The sequence below is a fragment of the Papio anubis genome, chromosome 14 (genome assembly GCF_008728515.1).
Source record: "Papio anubis isolate 15944 chromosome 14, Panubis1.0, whole genome shotgun sequence".
Taxonomy (NCBI): Eukaryota; Metazoa; Chordata; class Mammalia; order Primates; family Cercopithecidae; genus Papio; species Papio anubis.
The window spans coordinates 101,448,227-101,463,836 of NC_044989.1; the positions used below are offsets into that span (position 1 = coordinate 101,448,227).

General features: G+C 46.0%; 1 protein-coding gene across 1 annotated transcript in view; it reads left to right on the forward strand.

Moving 5' to 3' along the window:
• The window catches only part of CREG2 (cellular repressor of E1A stimulated genes 2), a 39,610-nt gene extending 25,786 nt beyond the window's left edge, over positions 1 to 13,824 (forward strand). Inside the window, 2 exon segments of the mRNA XM_003909046.4 lie at positions 8,675 to 8,788; positions 13,610 to 13,824. Of these exon segments, the coding sequence (XP_003909095.2) occupies positions 8,675 to 8,788; positions 13,610 to 13,757 (262 nt within the window). The 3' untranslated portion in view covers positions 13,758 to 13,824.
• The last annotated feature ends 1,786 nt before the right edge of the window (positions 13,825 to 15,610 follow it).

Consider the following 15,610-nt stretch of genomic DNA (forward strand, 5'->3'; position numbering starts at 1 on the left):
ATTTTTAGAAAAATGCATCCCTTATGAAGCTCTTACAAAATTGTAGCCCATAAAAATATGAGTGTAAAAGAAATTGTTGTAGCAAGAGGAGGATTACTTATCTCCGAGAAGGTTAACTATCTGGAAGGCAAGCTTCACGTTTAATTGGAGATCATTTAACGTCAGTGGAGAGCACTGCTTTATTGTGTCCTTTATGACTCCCCAGGTCATGTAATCCACTCTGTTGCATACAAAGTGCTGTGACTGATCATTCTCCCGATTCAGAAGCTTCTGGAACCCCTAATACAATGGCATCCATGCCTTGGGCATGAAACCCACCCCCTAAGAACAGATATTTGGTCCCTTGACTCCCTAGATTGAATCTTCATATACCATTTTAGGTTCTGTTATAGGCAAAATAAAAATAGAAAAGGTTAAAAGAAGCTCCTGGCTGGGTATGCAAGCATTTCACCCAGCAGAGGACACCTGTTGAGTGCTGGGTGGGGACCAGGCCAGCCTCGATGAGTGAGCGCAGTCAGGGTCCGGAGGGCAGACGTCACAGTCCAGGATGGCTCCTGCCACTCTCCGGCAGGGTCCGCAAGCAGGAAGGACATCCCTCTGGGCTCCCCAGGTGGCCACTTTGAGAGCATGGATCAGGCTTTTCTGGTCCTACCCTTGAGACTTGAATCCTCTTGGTTTACAAGCTGCCCATCCATCCTCACAGGGCGTGGGTAGCCAACCCTAAAGTCAGGTGAAAAGGGGAGAAATACCCAAAAGAATGTCCACTGGCCTGAAGGAGAGATGCGATCAACACAGCCCCTGTCCTTCAGCTCCTAGGGTCACCCACACCAGTGAAACACAAATAAAAATAAGTAAGCTCGCTCAAGTTGCAGGAGGTAGCCCAACAGGACACCCCAGGGTGCTTCTTCATTGCCTTTATGAAAAATAGCTCATTGATCACTATTAATACATCTAACATTAGGTGGGCATGTCTCCACCACATCTAAGAACAGAGACAGACAGAGCTCCAGAAACTTGAAGCCCTGTAATTAGTGAGGAACCTTTCAGCTGAAAGAAATAGAAAAGTAAACTCATATGGACTTAAAGAATTGACTGAAAAATTCAGACGAAGGCTTTTCCTAGGGCGTAAACAATGTCAACCAAATGAAATTTTTTTCCCTCTCCCTCTTTCCTGTGGTGTCTGTTTCATTTTAAGGGTGGCTCCTTTGTAATGCAGTGTAGCCGCCCCCGCTCCCCAGGTACAGATGCTCCCTTGTTTATGTCCAACAAAAGTGAGCATCTCTCCAGGTAGACTCCAAAGAAGAGTTGCGGGGGTTTCCACTCTGAAAGTCCTCAGCCAGTAGCTCCTTGAGCTTTTGTGACCAAACTTGCTGTTGTGCCAGTCCCTGAATCCATCACCACAGCCAGGGCCTGGAATACCCTGGTTGGCTTAGGCAGTCTAGGTTCTCGGGACCTGGGGATGGACCAGGGTTCCTGAAGCTGTGTGTGAGAGGGAAGTGGATGCCTCAACAATAGATGAGATCTGTCACCCAGAGGAGGGGCAACACCTCCTACGGCCCCTGTTTACCAAAGTAGCCTGTCACCAATTGACAGCGTGCATCAGGGTCCCCAGGGTGCTCAGGGCCCTCTCGCCTAGTTGGTGTTGCATCTGCTGGCCATTTCAGGGGCGCAGCTGCCAGCAACCACAGGTGTGCTGCACTCCTGTGACTAAGGGTGGGGCTGCCATCCAAATTCCTTTAGATGGTGTATTAGTTTCCTATCGCTGCTGTAAAAAATTACCACACTTTACTGGCTTAAAATAACCCAGATTTATCATGTTATTGTTCTGGAGGTCAGAAGTCCAAAAGAGGTCTCACCAGATTAACACCAAGGCATTGGCAGGACTATGTTCCTTTTTGGAAGCTCTGGGGCAGAGTCTGTTTCCTGGCCTTTCTCAGCTTGAGAGGCTGCCTGCACCCCAGGGCTTGTGCCCCTCCCGTATTCGAAGCCAGCCATGGCCAGGTGGGTCTTTCTCAGTTAAATCACTTCAATGCTTTCCACTCAATGATCCTTGTGATTGCCTTGGGCTCAGCCAAACCATCCAGGATGATCTTCTGATCCAAAATCAGCTGATTAGCAACCAACTTCCTCTTTGCCATGTAAAGGAACATATTCACATGTTCCAGAGATTAGGATGTGGACATCTTTGGGGGGCCATTAGCCTGCCTACCACATGTAGAAGGAAGTGATACCAAGTTTAGCTGGGTTTTCCATTGTGTAAATGCAAAGTTTTCTATTTGCTTTTTAAAATATATAATCTCCTTTCTATTTCTATGTAATTACCCACAGTAATTACAAAAATGCTCCCTATGTAAATGTACTGTGTTCTTATTCTATAATGACTTACATCTGAAGGCTAATCTCATTGCTTCCATCACAGAACAATTTTATGAAGAAATTAGCTTTAATAGTGAACAAATAAATTGGGTGCAACTAATGACAGTATCATTCAGACACAAATTCTAAATATTTTTCATATAGGTGAATTCAGTTTCTTCTTACAATTTTTACTTCTTTTCTCCTATGCATCTCAGTTATTTTTACAAAGATATAGATTTAGCTTTTGTTATGTAGATTACATTCCATCATTCTTTCATCTTAACTCACAAGAAAAGTTTATAACTTAACAACCACATTTTTGCAGTATCTATCACAGATTATAATTTTCTTTTTTTCTTTTTTTTTCTGAGACTGAGTCTTGCTTTGTCGGCCAGGCTGGAGCACAGTGGTGCAATCTCGGCTCGCTACAACTTCCGTCTCCCGGGTTCAAGCTATTCTCATGTCTCAGCCTCCTGAGTAGCTGGAATTACAGCTGCCCACCACCATGCCTGGCTAATTTTTGTATTTTTAGTAGAGATAGAGTTTCACCCATGTTGGCCAGGCTGGTCTTGAGCTCTTGACCTTAGGTGATCTGTCCGCCTTGGGCTCCCAAAATGCTAGTGTACCAGGACAAGCCTCAGACAAAACCTGTCAGACACCGAGTTAAAGAAGGAAGGGCTTTATTCGTCCGGGAGCTTCGGCAAGACTCACGTCTCCAACAACTGAACTCCCGCAGTGAGCGATTCCTATCCCTTTTAAGGGCTCACAACGCTAAGCGGGTCAGCGTGAGAGGGTCGTGATCGATTGAGCAAACAGGAGGTCTGTGACTGGGGGCTGCATGCTCTGGTAATTAGAATGGAACAGAACAGGACAGGGATTTTCACAGTGCTTTTCTATACGTTGTCTGTAATCTATAGATAACATAACTGATTAGATCAAGGGTCGATCTTTAACTACCAGGCCCAGGGTGTGGTGCCGGGCTATCTGCCTGTGGATTTCATTTCTGCCTTTTAGTTTTTACTTCTTCATTCTTTGGAGGCAGAAATTGGGCATAAGACAATATGAGGGGTGGTCTTCTCCCCTACTAGGATTACAGGTGTGAGCCACCGCACCCAGCCCTTTCTTTCTTCTTTTAATAGAGCCGCATAGCACATATTTTTCCTGTTAACCAAAATGAGTCACTGAAGCAAGTGTCTCAGTCAGTTTAGATTTATTAAGCCAACCTCGGGGCATGTCCAGGAACATGCAAGCCACAGACCTATCTGTGGCTGTTTTCCTGAAGAGGTTTTCAGGAGGTTTAGTATTTGTACATTTTCTTAAAGAGGAGAAAGGCATGTAGGAAGAGAGGCAGGTAGGTGGTAAGGCAATGGTTATATCTTTGTGAGACTTTAGTTAGTGCCTGGTAAATCAACATTTTACACAGGATAAGGTGAATGTTTGAAAGAAAAAAAGGGAGTAAAGGAAGAATTTATTATGCCAGTGTCTCTGGGTAAGCAGAGGAATGATTGATCTAGTCTTGTCTTTGTTCTGCACCTGGGAAGATAAGCTTGCAATTGAATGTCAATTCCATTATCAGCATGGAATCAAACAGACTTTAGTTTCAGGAGCTAGACTTAGATTGCACACCTGAAGTTACAATTGGCATGTCCTTGTTTATGGGAGGCCAGCAAAAAATTTACTTATGAATGGTCTGTGGGGACAGTCATTTGGAGACCCCTGAGGCCTTTTACCTTTTCTCTGGGATTCTGGCCGATGCATAATGCTGGTAACAGCGATTTATTTGGAAGAGGGAGTTGCATAACTCAACCTCTAGCCTTAACCTTCCCTCTGGCATAAGGAGTTTGAGGGTCCAGAGATTTTTAAAATTTCTTCAACTGTTTTTGTTACTGTAAGTAGCTAGTCAGACATGAGCAGACCAGGAGAGGGCCCACTCCTACCCCGACCAGGAATGTCAGGTGACTATCAGGTGGTGGTCAGGTGGTTGTTAACAGTCTCTCTAAAGTAATGATTGGTCACACCCAGTACCAGGGAAAGGCAGTCTCCCAATAGATAGAAAAAACCTGAAGTTGGTGATCAGCGACTTCCCGCTAATATCTCAGGAGTTGGGTGAGTGGGCTCACACGTGTGCACTAAGAGGCAAAATGGCGGCATTTAACTGGTATGTGACATTATAGGAAGACTTGACTGGTAAGGGAAGAACGTCTGAAGTGAGTGTGTGTACAAGTCCATAAACGCACTGTGCATGCTCCCCTCCAAGAGCTGGCAGGCCACTGCACATGCAGACAGCCCATCTCAAGGGAAGAATCAGAGAGAAGGGATGCAAGGCCCCAGAAGTGCGCCAATGTATAAAACCCTAGGTCAAAGGTCAAACCATGTACTTGATCTCTCAAGTGGCCAGCTTGGCCCTCCTCCAAGTGTACTTTACTTCCTTTCATTCCTGCCCTAAAACTTTTTAACACACTCTCACTCCTGCTCTAAAACTTGCCTCAGTTCTCACTCTGCCTTAGCCCCCCTCAGTTGAATTCTTTCTTCCGAGGAGGCAAGAATTGAGGTTGCTGCAGACCCATACAGATTCACTGCCTGTAACATTTTTACTTATATCTTTGTCAAGGACACCTATAGTTCTATCTCATCTATTTTAAAGGCTGTATGTTATAGTATTGATAAAACTTAATATTTGTATTTCCCCACTGCTAAGCTTTTTGGTTACTTCCAATTTTTGCCATCATAAACAATTCTATGCAACAGGCTCTTTTTTTTCTCATGTGGTAGTATTTTTTTTTTTTTTTTAACCTCCAAGGCAAGCTTTTGAGAAAATGTCCTAGCATGATATTTAAAAGTTTATAATCAGATATTGGGATAAAGAATCTATAAACCTTGGGGACTGATTGGATCTGGGAGATAGAGGAGGGGTCAAGTCTGGGATATACCCAGATATAAGGGACCAGATGGGGCCAGATGCGGTGGCTTACGCCTGTAATCCCAACACTTTGGGAGGCCGAGGCAGGTGGATCACTTGAAGTCAGGAGTTTGAGACCAGCCTGGCCAACATGGTGAAACTGCACCTCCGTTAAAAATACAAAACTTAGCCGGGCATGGTGGTGTGAGCCTGTAATCCCAGCTATTTGGGAAACTGAGGCAGGAGAATCACTTGAACCCAGGAGGCAGAGGTTGCAGTGAGCTGAGATCACGTCACTGCATGCCAGCCTGGGAGACAGAGTGAGACTCTGACCAGATGACAAGTAGCCTAGCTTTTTTTTTTTTTTTGAGACGGAGTCTCACTCAGTCACCCAGGCTGGAATGCAGTGGCGCAATCTCGGCTCACTGCAAGCTCCGCCTCCCGGGTTCATGCCATTCTCCCGCCTCAGCCTCCCAAGTAGCTGGGAGGTAGCCTAGCTTTCTACTTGAGACCAGAGGACCTAAGATAGGGGCCTACAGGCCTGGCTGCACCCCTGTGAGCACCATGGCCCTGGACAACTTAAATCCTCTGAGTCTCACTTTTCTTACTTCTAAACAGGGGTTAATAATAAAACCTCCTAGGGTTGTCATGAAGCTCAAACAAAATGAGGTGATGTACAAATGTCCTTGGTATAAAAATTGACAAATCTTACTACAGCAGCAGATGATGGAATATAGAAGCCTTTTAGAAATACCAGAAACACTATGTGAATGTAAGTGACTGATATTATCATTGTGCTGCCTTATCCTTGAACCATCTTCCCAAACACTTATGGACACAGCTTGCAACAGCATAAGGCACAAGCTGTGGCCAAGAAGAGCTTTCCCTTGTGGATTTACATGAAGCCACTATCTGAACGACATTTGGAGAATCAGATTCTCTTGTTTATGCTTCTTCCAGAAATAGGCAACCTGACATGATTAGAGGTAGGTGAGAGCTTTAAGTTCCCTTCCCCACAGGCCAGGCACGGTGGCTCATGCCTGTCATCCCAGCACTATGGGAGGCTGAAGTGGGTGGATCACCTGAGGTCAAGAGTTCAAGACCAGCCTGACCAACATGGTGAAACCCCATCTCTATTAAAAATACAAAAATTGGGCCAAGTACAGTGGCTCACGCCTATAATCCCAGCACTTTGGGAGGCCGAGGGAGGTGAACCACAAGGTCAGGAGTTTGAGACCAGCTTGCCCAATATGGTGAAACCCCATCTCTACTAAAAATACAAAAATTAGCTGGGTGTGGTAGAACGTGCCTGTAGTCCCCGCTACTCGGGAGGCTGGGGCAGGAGAATTGCTTGAACGTGGGACGCGGAGGTTGCAGTGAGTCAAGATTGCACCACTGCTCTCCAGCCTGGGCGACAGACTGAGACTCTGTCTCACAAAAAAAAAAAAATTAGCTGGGCATGGTTGCTGGCACCTGTAATCCCAGCTACTCGGGAAGCTGAGGCAGGAGAATTGCTTGAACCCGGGTGGCACAAGTTGCAGTGAGCCGAGATTTCACCATTGCACTCCAGCGTGGGTGACAGAGTAAGACTCCGTCTCAAAAAAAAAAAAAAGAAGAAGAAAAATTTTTCTTCCCCATATCCTCACTGCCAGGTGACCTTTAAAATGGAAACAGGTCTTAGGATAACTCTGTCACCGCAGAAACATTTCTTAGTAAGCAGTCACAAATGCTATCACACACTACTGTTCTTATTATTTCTAATACACTTTCTGCTGATTAAGGGACCCTCCAGTGCAGGCAATATTTGAAAGCCCTTATTCCAGTCACTGCTGGATCCAGACAGATGCATTGCGCTACTCCAGGGATGCCACTCATATTACACACACATCCAACACCTGCCAAAGTTTTCTTGTGTCCATTTGATGTGTTTTGTTTCTGCAGTTAAAAAAAAAAAAAAAAAAAAGCCCGGCGCGGTGGCTCACGCCTGTAATCCCAGCACTTTGGGAGGCCGAGGCGGGCGGATCACAAGGTCAGGAGATCGAGACCACGGTGAAACCCCATCTCTACTAAAAATACAAAAAATTAGCCGGGCGCGGTTGTGGGCGCCTGTAGTCCCAGCTACTCGGAAGGCTGAGCCAGGAGAATGGTGGGAACCTGGGAGGCGGAGCTTGCAGTGAGCCGAGATCGCGCCACTGCACTCCAGCCTGGGCGACAGAGCGAGACTCCGTCTCAAAAAAAAAAAAAAAAGAAAAGAAAACTCACCTAACATGAGATCTACCCTCTTAGTAAATTTTTACGTGCACAATATTATTTTGTGAACTCTTATGTTGTATAGCAGATCTCTAGCACTTATTCATAGCAGAACTGAAACATCATTCTCTTTGAATAATAACTCCCTATTTTGATAGGAACGGGGGCAGGGTCCCTGGCGAGGGCTCCACCCTCAAGCCTGGACCTGAAGCCCTAAATGAGAACAGGCATTCCTGTTTCTGAGCCTGAATGTTGCTTTTTGGCCTGCCCTGCCCCCACATCCTGTGCCCATGTAAACCTCAGACCGCAGCTGGCAGACGGAAAAGCAGCCAGACTTTGAGAGGAGAAGCAGCAACTGACAGTCAGAGAGGATGGATAGATACAGCTTAACTTCAGACGGCACGACTTTGGAGAGGAGCCTGGCTGGAGATGGCCAGGTCTCAGCGAAAGATCACCTTCCTGCACCAGCCCCTTTCCAGCTGTTCTTCTACTGAGAGCCACTTCCACTGCTTCATAAAACCTCTGCACTCACCAGTCTTTAAGTCTGTATGACCCAATTCTTCCCGGATGCCGGACAAGAAGCCGGGTACCAAGAGGTCAGAGTGTATGTCACCCCAACTCACCACTGAGCTGGTTAACACTTAGCCATCTGCTGATGGCAACCACTAAAAGAGCACTGTTTGTAATACATGCCCTCTGGGGCTCCAGAGTTTGTGGACAACTTGGTACAGGGTTCATTCCTGCCTAAAAGGGCACCCGCCCCAGCTCATGCATCTGCTCACCTGTGTACTCCCCCTCCTGCAAGGGGTTTGAGCTCAGCAAAACAAGCACCCCCACTCCCCGAAAAAACCCCACCCTACCCCACTGTCCCAAGCCCCTCGAGGGAGTCAGGAAACTTTCCTGTCTCAATTTCCTCCACCCTCAAATGGGCACTTTTGACTAGGGTGCTTCGGATGTTATCTCACTGCCCCAGAATGCAGACTGATATCTAACCTACACAAGCACACCTATTACAAGGCCTGGGTATTTTAAAGTAACTATCCATCACATAACCTGAATGATATAACCAGGAATATGAGTAGTATTTTTAATTTTATAAAATCGTTAGAATTGCCAGCTGATGTTCTATCCTTGTTCTGATATACGAAAAATGTTTTTCACATGCAGAAAAAACATTGTTGACCCGGAAGATCCCCGATGTGTCCGGTTAACGCTCACTGGCCGGATGATCGCAGTGTCTCCAGAAGAAGTAGAATTTGCCAAGCAAGCCATGTTTTCAAGGTGTGTAAATGCTTTAAAATTGATATGCCTAGAAATACACAATAATAATAAGCCGAGGTCAGACTGTGCCATTTGATGCCTCTGATGCAATGACAGTGATTAGTCTCCACTGCCCTTCAGTGGTAATAGGACCAAGCTAGCCTGGCTGTGGAGATCACTAGCAGTGGCAGCAGAAGCCAGGTGAATGCCTCTGGAGAGCGCCGCACTGAGCTATTCCAGGTACAATTGCTACCTACTTCCAACCTTTGACGATGCCCTGCCTTGCCGTGAAAAGAGCTGAGCCTTTCTCGTCAACACCACAAACATTTTCAAGCATCCACTCGAAACAAAGCACATTGCCTGCTGGGGATGCCAGCACAGCGTTTCGCAGTGTGGTGTTCTCACCCTTAAATCAGTAGGATGCTGACTTACATGCAGCTTTATGGACCCCACCTCCACCTGCTTACTGGATCAAACTCTCCGGAAACAAGGCTCAGAAATCTGTATTGTAAAAGGCATGCTGCAGGAAATTGATGTGCATGCTAACGTTTGAGAACCACTGCTGTAGGGGTCCACACAAGTGAGAGGGCGGCCCAGCCTGGAGTCAGAGCTTGTGCAAGCTGAGGATGGCGCACGCACACGGGGTGGCCTTTCCACAGGTGTCCATGCAGGGGCAGCCAGAAATGGAGGCTCGGAGCTGGGGTGCGGGCTGGTGCAGCGATGGAAACAGGCTAGAAGGCATTGGTCTGCAGTAGAGGGAGGGTAACACGAAGGCAAGTGTTGAGCTGGAGGGGCGAGCCACAACCCCACGGGAAGAGGAAGATCCTGCACACAGGGATGCGGCGAATAAGCAAGCCTTGTAAGGACACAGAAAAGGGCTAAAGGCACAATCGGAGAAAACTAGAATTACTGGGATTGGATATGGTCACATGAGCTCATGGCTTTCAATACTTAAAGAAACAGATGATGTGTGTGTGTGTGTGTGTGCACAAACGTTTTTATTTTTTATTTTTATTTTTTATTGCTAGCTTTTAAACTCAACTCTAGTTCTTGAGTTCCTCTCTTCTTTCACATGTTATTATAAGCAATGAGAAGAGGCCAGAATCTTCCCTAGATCAGTGGCTTCATTAAATTCATTTCCTATTTTCTTTTTTTTTTTTTTTTTGAGACGGAGTCTCACTCAGTCGCCCAGGCTGGAGTGCAGTGGCGCGATCTCGGCTCACTGCAAGCTCCGCCTCCCGGGTTCACACCATTCTCCTGCCTCAGCCTCCCAAGTAGCTGGGACTACAGGCGCCCACAACCGCGCCGGGCTAGTTTTTTTTTTTTTTTGTATTTTTAGTAGAGACGAGGCTTCACCGTGTTAGCCAGGATGGTCTCGATCTCCTGACCTCGTGATCCGCCCACCTCAGCCTCCCAAAGTGCTGGGATTACAGGCGTGAGCCACCGCGCCCGGCTCATTTCCTATTTTCTTGTTTTTAATTTTTATTTTAAGTTCTGGGATACATGTGCAGAACGTGCGGGTTTGTTACATAGGTATACATGTGCCACGATGGTTTGCTGTACCCGTCATCTAGGTTTTAAGCCCCCCTGCATTAGGTATGTGTCCTAATGCTTTTCATCACCTTGCCCCCACCCCCCAACAGGCCCCAGGTGTGTGATGTTCCCCTCCCTGTGTCCGCGTGTTCTCATTGTTCAACTCCCACTTATGAGTGAGAACATGCGGTGTTTAGTTTTCTGTTCCAGTGTTAGTTTGCTGAGGATGATGGCTTCCAGCTTCATCCACGTCCCTACAAAGGACATGAACTCATCCTTTTCTATGGCTACATAGTATTCCATGGTGTATATGTGCCACATTTTCTTTATCCAGTCTATTATTGATGGGCATTTGGGTTGGTTCCGAGTCTTTGCTGTTGTAAATAGTGCTGCAATAAACATACGTGCACATGTGTCTTTATAGTAGAATGATTTATAATCCTTTGGGTATATACACAGTAATGAGATTGCTGGGTCAAATGATATTTCTGGTTCTAGATCCTTGAGGAATCGCCACACTGGTTGAAGTAATTTACATTCCCACCAACAGTGTAAAAGCATTTCTATTTCTCCTCAGCCTCGCCAGCATCTGTTGTTTCCTGACTTTTTAATGATTGCCATTCTAGCTGCCATGAGATGGTATCTCACTGTGGTTTTGATTTGCATTTCTCTAATGACCAGTGATGATGAGCTTTGTTTCGTATACTTGTTGGCTGCGTAAATGTCTTCTTTTGCTTCATGACTGAAACACCAAAAGCAATTGCAACAAAAGCCAACATTGATAAATGGGATCTAATTAAACTAAAGAGCTTCTGCACAGCAAAAGAAGCTATCATCAGAGTGAACAGGCAACCTACAGAATGGGTGAAAATGTTTTCAATTTACCCATCTGACAAAGGTCTAATATCCAGAACCGACAAGGAACTTAAACAAATTTACAAGAAAAAACAAACAACCCCATCAAAAAGTGGGCAAAGGATGTGAACATTTCCTGTGTTCCACCTAACTATAGACAACAGCATTGCCAAATCTGCCTACCGCTACATAATGTAGGTCCCCTTACCTCCAGCTTTCAGTAGCCTTTCTCTGCTTTTATTTTTAATTTTAGAGACAAGGTCTTTTTCTTTTGTGCAGGCTGGAGTTCAGTGGCGTGATCATATTTCACTGCAGCCTTCAACTTCTGGGCTCAAGGGATCTTCTTGCCTCAGCCTCCTGAGTAGCTGGGGCTACCCACAGGCACGACCTTTTTTGGAGACAGAGTCTCAGTCTGTCGTCCAGGCTGGAGTGCAGTGGCACGATCTCGGCTCACTGCAACCTCTGCCTCCCGGGTTCAAGTGATTCTTGTGCCTCAGCCTTCCGAGTAGCTGGGGTTACAGGTGTGCGCCACCACACCTGGCTAATTTTTGTATTTTTAGGAGAGAAGGGGTTTTGCCATGTTGTCCAGGATGGTCTCGAACTCCTGGCCTCATGTGATCCTCCCGCCTCAGCCTCTCAAAGTGTTGGGATGACAGGCGTGACCCACTCCACCCAGCCAGGCACTACCTTTTTGTAAGCGCTCACTGTCGGTCTCCTCAGGGTCCTTCCAGCTTCCACCCACTGCCTGGACCCAAAGCCAGTGCCCCATGGATTAGGGTTTGTCACACCAGCACCACTTCCAGGTATCAAACTTTGTTCCAGTTATCAGTACCAAAGTAGGTTTCTTAAAACAACAAAAATCATGTTACTATCTTGGCTGCATAATATTTGGGGTGTTATGGCATCAGATCAGCAACTTCTGTTCAAATGGATTAAGAAAATAAAACAGTTTTGGATACTGTACTTTCAACTTCCCTGTATGTTTATTATTGTTTCAAAATAAATTGTTCTTCAAAAAGATGATTGACTGGGTGTGGTGGCACACAACTATAATTCCAGCACTTTGGAAGGCTGAGGCAGAAGGATTGCTTGAGGCCAGGAGTTCAAGACCAGCCTGGGCAATATAGTGAGACTGCATCTCTACCAAAAAAAAAATTTTTTTTTTGTTAGCCAGGCATGGTGGCATGCTACTCATGAGGCTGAGGCAGGAGGATCGCTTGAGCCCAGGAGGTCAAGGCTGCAGTGAGCTGTGATCCCGCCCCTGCACTCCAGCCAGGGCAACAGAGCAAGATCCTATCTCTAAAAAAGAAAAATTTTTTTTTAATAAATAAAGATCATCAGGCCAGGCGCGGTGGCTCAAGCCTGTAATCCCAGCACTTGGGAGGCCAAGGCGGGCGGATCACGAGGTCAGGAGATCGAGACCATCCTGGCTAACATGGTGAAACCCCGTCTCTACTAAAAAATACAAAAAACTAGCCGGCGAGGTGGCGGGTGCCTGTAGTCCCAGCTACTCGGGAGGCTGAGGCAGGAGAATGGCATGAACCCGAGAGGAGGAGCTTGCAGTGAGCTGAGATCCAGCCACTGCACTCCAGCCTGGGTGACAGAGCAAGACTCTGTCTCAAAAAAAATAAATAAATAAAAATAAAATAAAATAAATAAAGATCATCAACCTATTATGCATTTGCTTTGTAATAAATGTTTTTCCCAGTTTGGACTTGGTCTTTGAATTATGTTTATAACATTTTTAGAGATAAAGGAAATTTTTATGAAGTTAAAAAAGAAAGAAGTGAGCCACAGCCCCTGCCTTCAATGATACCGCAGCATGTTCAGGGATATGCATGGGGGAGAGGCAAGTCAGTCAACAGCACAAGACAGGATGTGACGTTGCCCGTCAACTCCAGCTGGCTCTCACTTGCCTTAGTAGCTCTCAGCCTGCTGCACGACTAGAAATCTTCCCATGAACAAGCTGGTTTCACAGGCTCACCATTCTGTTAACATTTCATATAGAGATGCATAAAGCCTTTCTTTGTTTCCTAATAATGGTAGCCAGCCTCCACTGAGCACTTACTCTCTGCGGGTGTTGTATATGTGGTTCATTGCCTGCTTCCCCACACCGCCCTATGAAAAGCCCCGTCAACATCACCCCACGTGACAGGTGATGAGACAGAGGCTTGAGAGTGCCGACAGCCCACTGGCGTCACGGCTCATCAGCAGTTGAACTGAGATTCACACCAAGGAGCCTGGCCCACGACTTGAGCCTCTAGCCACTGGGCTAAGGTCTACAGTCCCTGACTTCCTTTGGTGGTCCCAGGCACTGACACTCAGCTCCCTAGTTCTGCCTCTGAGCAGCTGTCAGCCCAAATGAGGCCTGGAGTCTGGAGGTCCTATGACTTGGCCCAGCGTGCACTCCTCTGATAAGAGCAGCTTTACTGTGGTCTCTCTTTATTCCTACAGGCACCCAGGGATGAGGAAGTGGCCTCGTCAATATGAATGGTTCTTTATGAAGATGAGGATAGAACATATCTGGCTTCTGAAATGGTATGGAGGCGTATCCAATATTTCAAAGGAGGAATATTTCAAAGCAGTTCCCAGAAAGGCCTGATGGAGTAAGAAGAAAGTCCTTGGTGTTTGCACTTAAATAAAAACCTTTTCAGTGATGCAGCCAGACAGCCGTTGACCACTGTCTCTTTGTTGAAGGGTTCATAGCAGCCCTGCCATCCCTGCAGCAGAATGAGAGAGGGCGAACAGGGAACTCTGTGCTAGATTTGAGATTAAAGTGGTCATTTGCAGATCTCCAACTCACACGGATACTTCACGTAGATAGTCTTTATTCCTTTGTATTCAGTCCAGACTCACCTATTCAGAAATCATATAATAGCTGGTGGTCAAAATGACATTTTGAGATCATTGTTGTTTCACTCTTTAAGAAAAGACAATGCCTGTACCTACAACGTGATTGCTTTGTATTGTGAGAGTGTCTTTGTTGCTTGCTGTGCCAAACGCAGTCTTGGTTCTAAGCTCATCGTGACCACGAAGGAGCTGACTGTGCATCACGCAGCCACAATATTGTTTTTAGGGTGAGGGTGGAGGACTGTGTGTCCGTGGATTACTCCTTCTGCTGGTGGATTGCAGATGCATTATTAGGTCATATTGGCTAGAAGGTACTGGTCACTTATGCAACTTTTTTCCCACCATGACATGAAAGCAGTGTAAGAACACAGGATGCTTTGTGCACAGCCCTTCTCTATGTGAGCAGCCATGGCAGTGCGTTAAAGAGAAAGGAGCAGCTTTGACATGAAGCTCCCCAGATCCCTGCTGCTCATACCTCTGGCAAGGGTTCCCCTCTCTCATACATGAACAGGGGCATCCAAAATAAGAAGCTCCCCATTCTGTGGTGGAGAAAGCGGAGAGGGGAGAGGGTGAAGCTGGGAAAGTAAAGACAGCATGTTACAGAAGGAAGAAAGGAAGCCAGTAACTGAGGACCCACTGCCTGCCCAGCCCTGGGCCAGGCCCTCAGCAGAAGCCATCTCATTTAAGCCCTGCAACCAATGAGCTGCACGTCATCATTGGCTCTTACAGACAAGAAAACTAGACTCAGAGAGGCTGAGTCCACATCCCAGACAGCTCACTGCAGACACGGGTGGAGTGGCTCCTAGAAAACGTCCAGTTTTAACAACAAAAGAGTTATTGAAATGCACGGGTAGAAATTGAACCAGGAAAATCAGTGAAGTGATTGTAAAAAAGAAGGACTAGCTTGCCTGGAGATGATGTTTCTTGCTTTTGGGGGGAAAAAAAAGTCTCTGAAATTTGATTCTTACTATAGATTTAAAATTTTCTACATATTATATGTAGGAGCTCCTAGTGTTTTCAAGAAATTACACTGTACCTGTGTACACTTCTAAGGCCTACATGGACCTATGTATATATATCTAAGACCTCTGATCGTTAAAACCTATAAAGGGTTGAGCTGTCTCAAGTTTTCTGTCTTTCTGTAATGGCTATAAACTTTCTTTGGTAGGTTAGGGAGGTTGTATAACATAAAAAACACATCACTATATATAGGAAATATGCATTTTTCAAGTAAATAAAAGTGTTATTAATGATTATAAACTTTTGCTTAACAAAACACATGATGAGAGTTTGAGTTGTCAAAATATATATATATATATATATATTTTTTTTTTTTTTTTCCTTCTTTCTTTCTTTTTTTTTTTTTTTGAGACAGAATCTCGCTCTATCACCCAGGCTGGAGTGCAGTGGCTGGATCTCAGCTCACTGCAAGCTCCGCCTCCCGGGTTCACGCCATTCTCCTGCCTCAGCCTCTCGAGTAGCTGGGACTACAGGCCCCGCCACCTCGCCCGGCTGGTTTTTTGTATTTTTTTAGTGGAGACGGGGTTTCACCGTGTTAGCCAGGATGGTCTCGATCTCCTGACCTCGTGATCCGCCCGTCTTGGC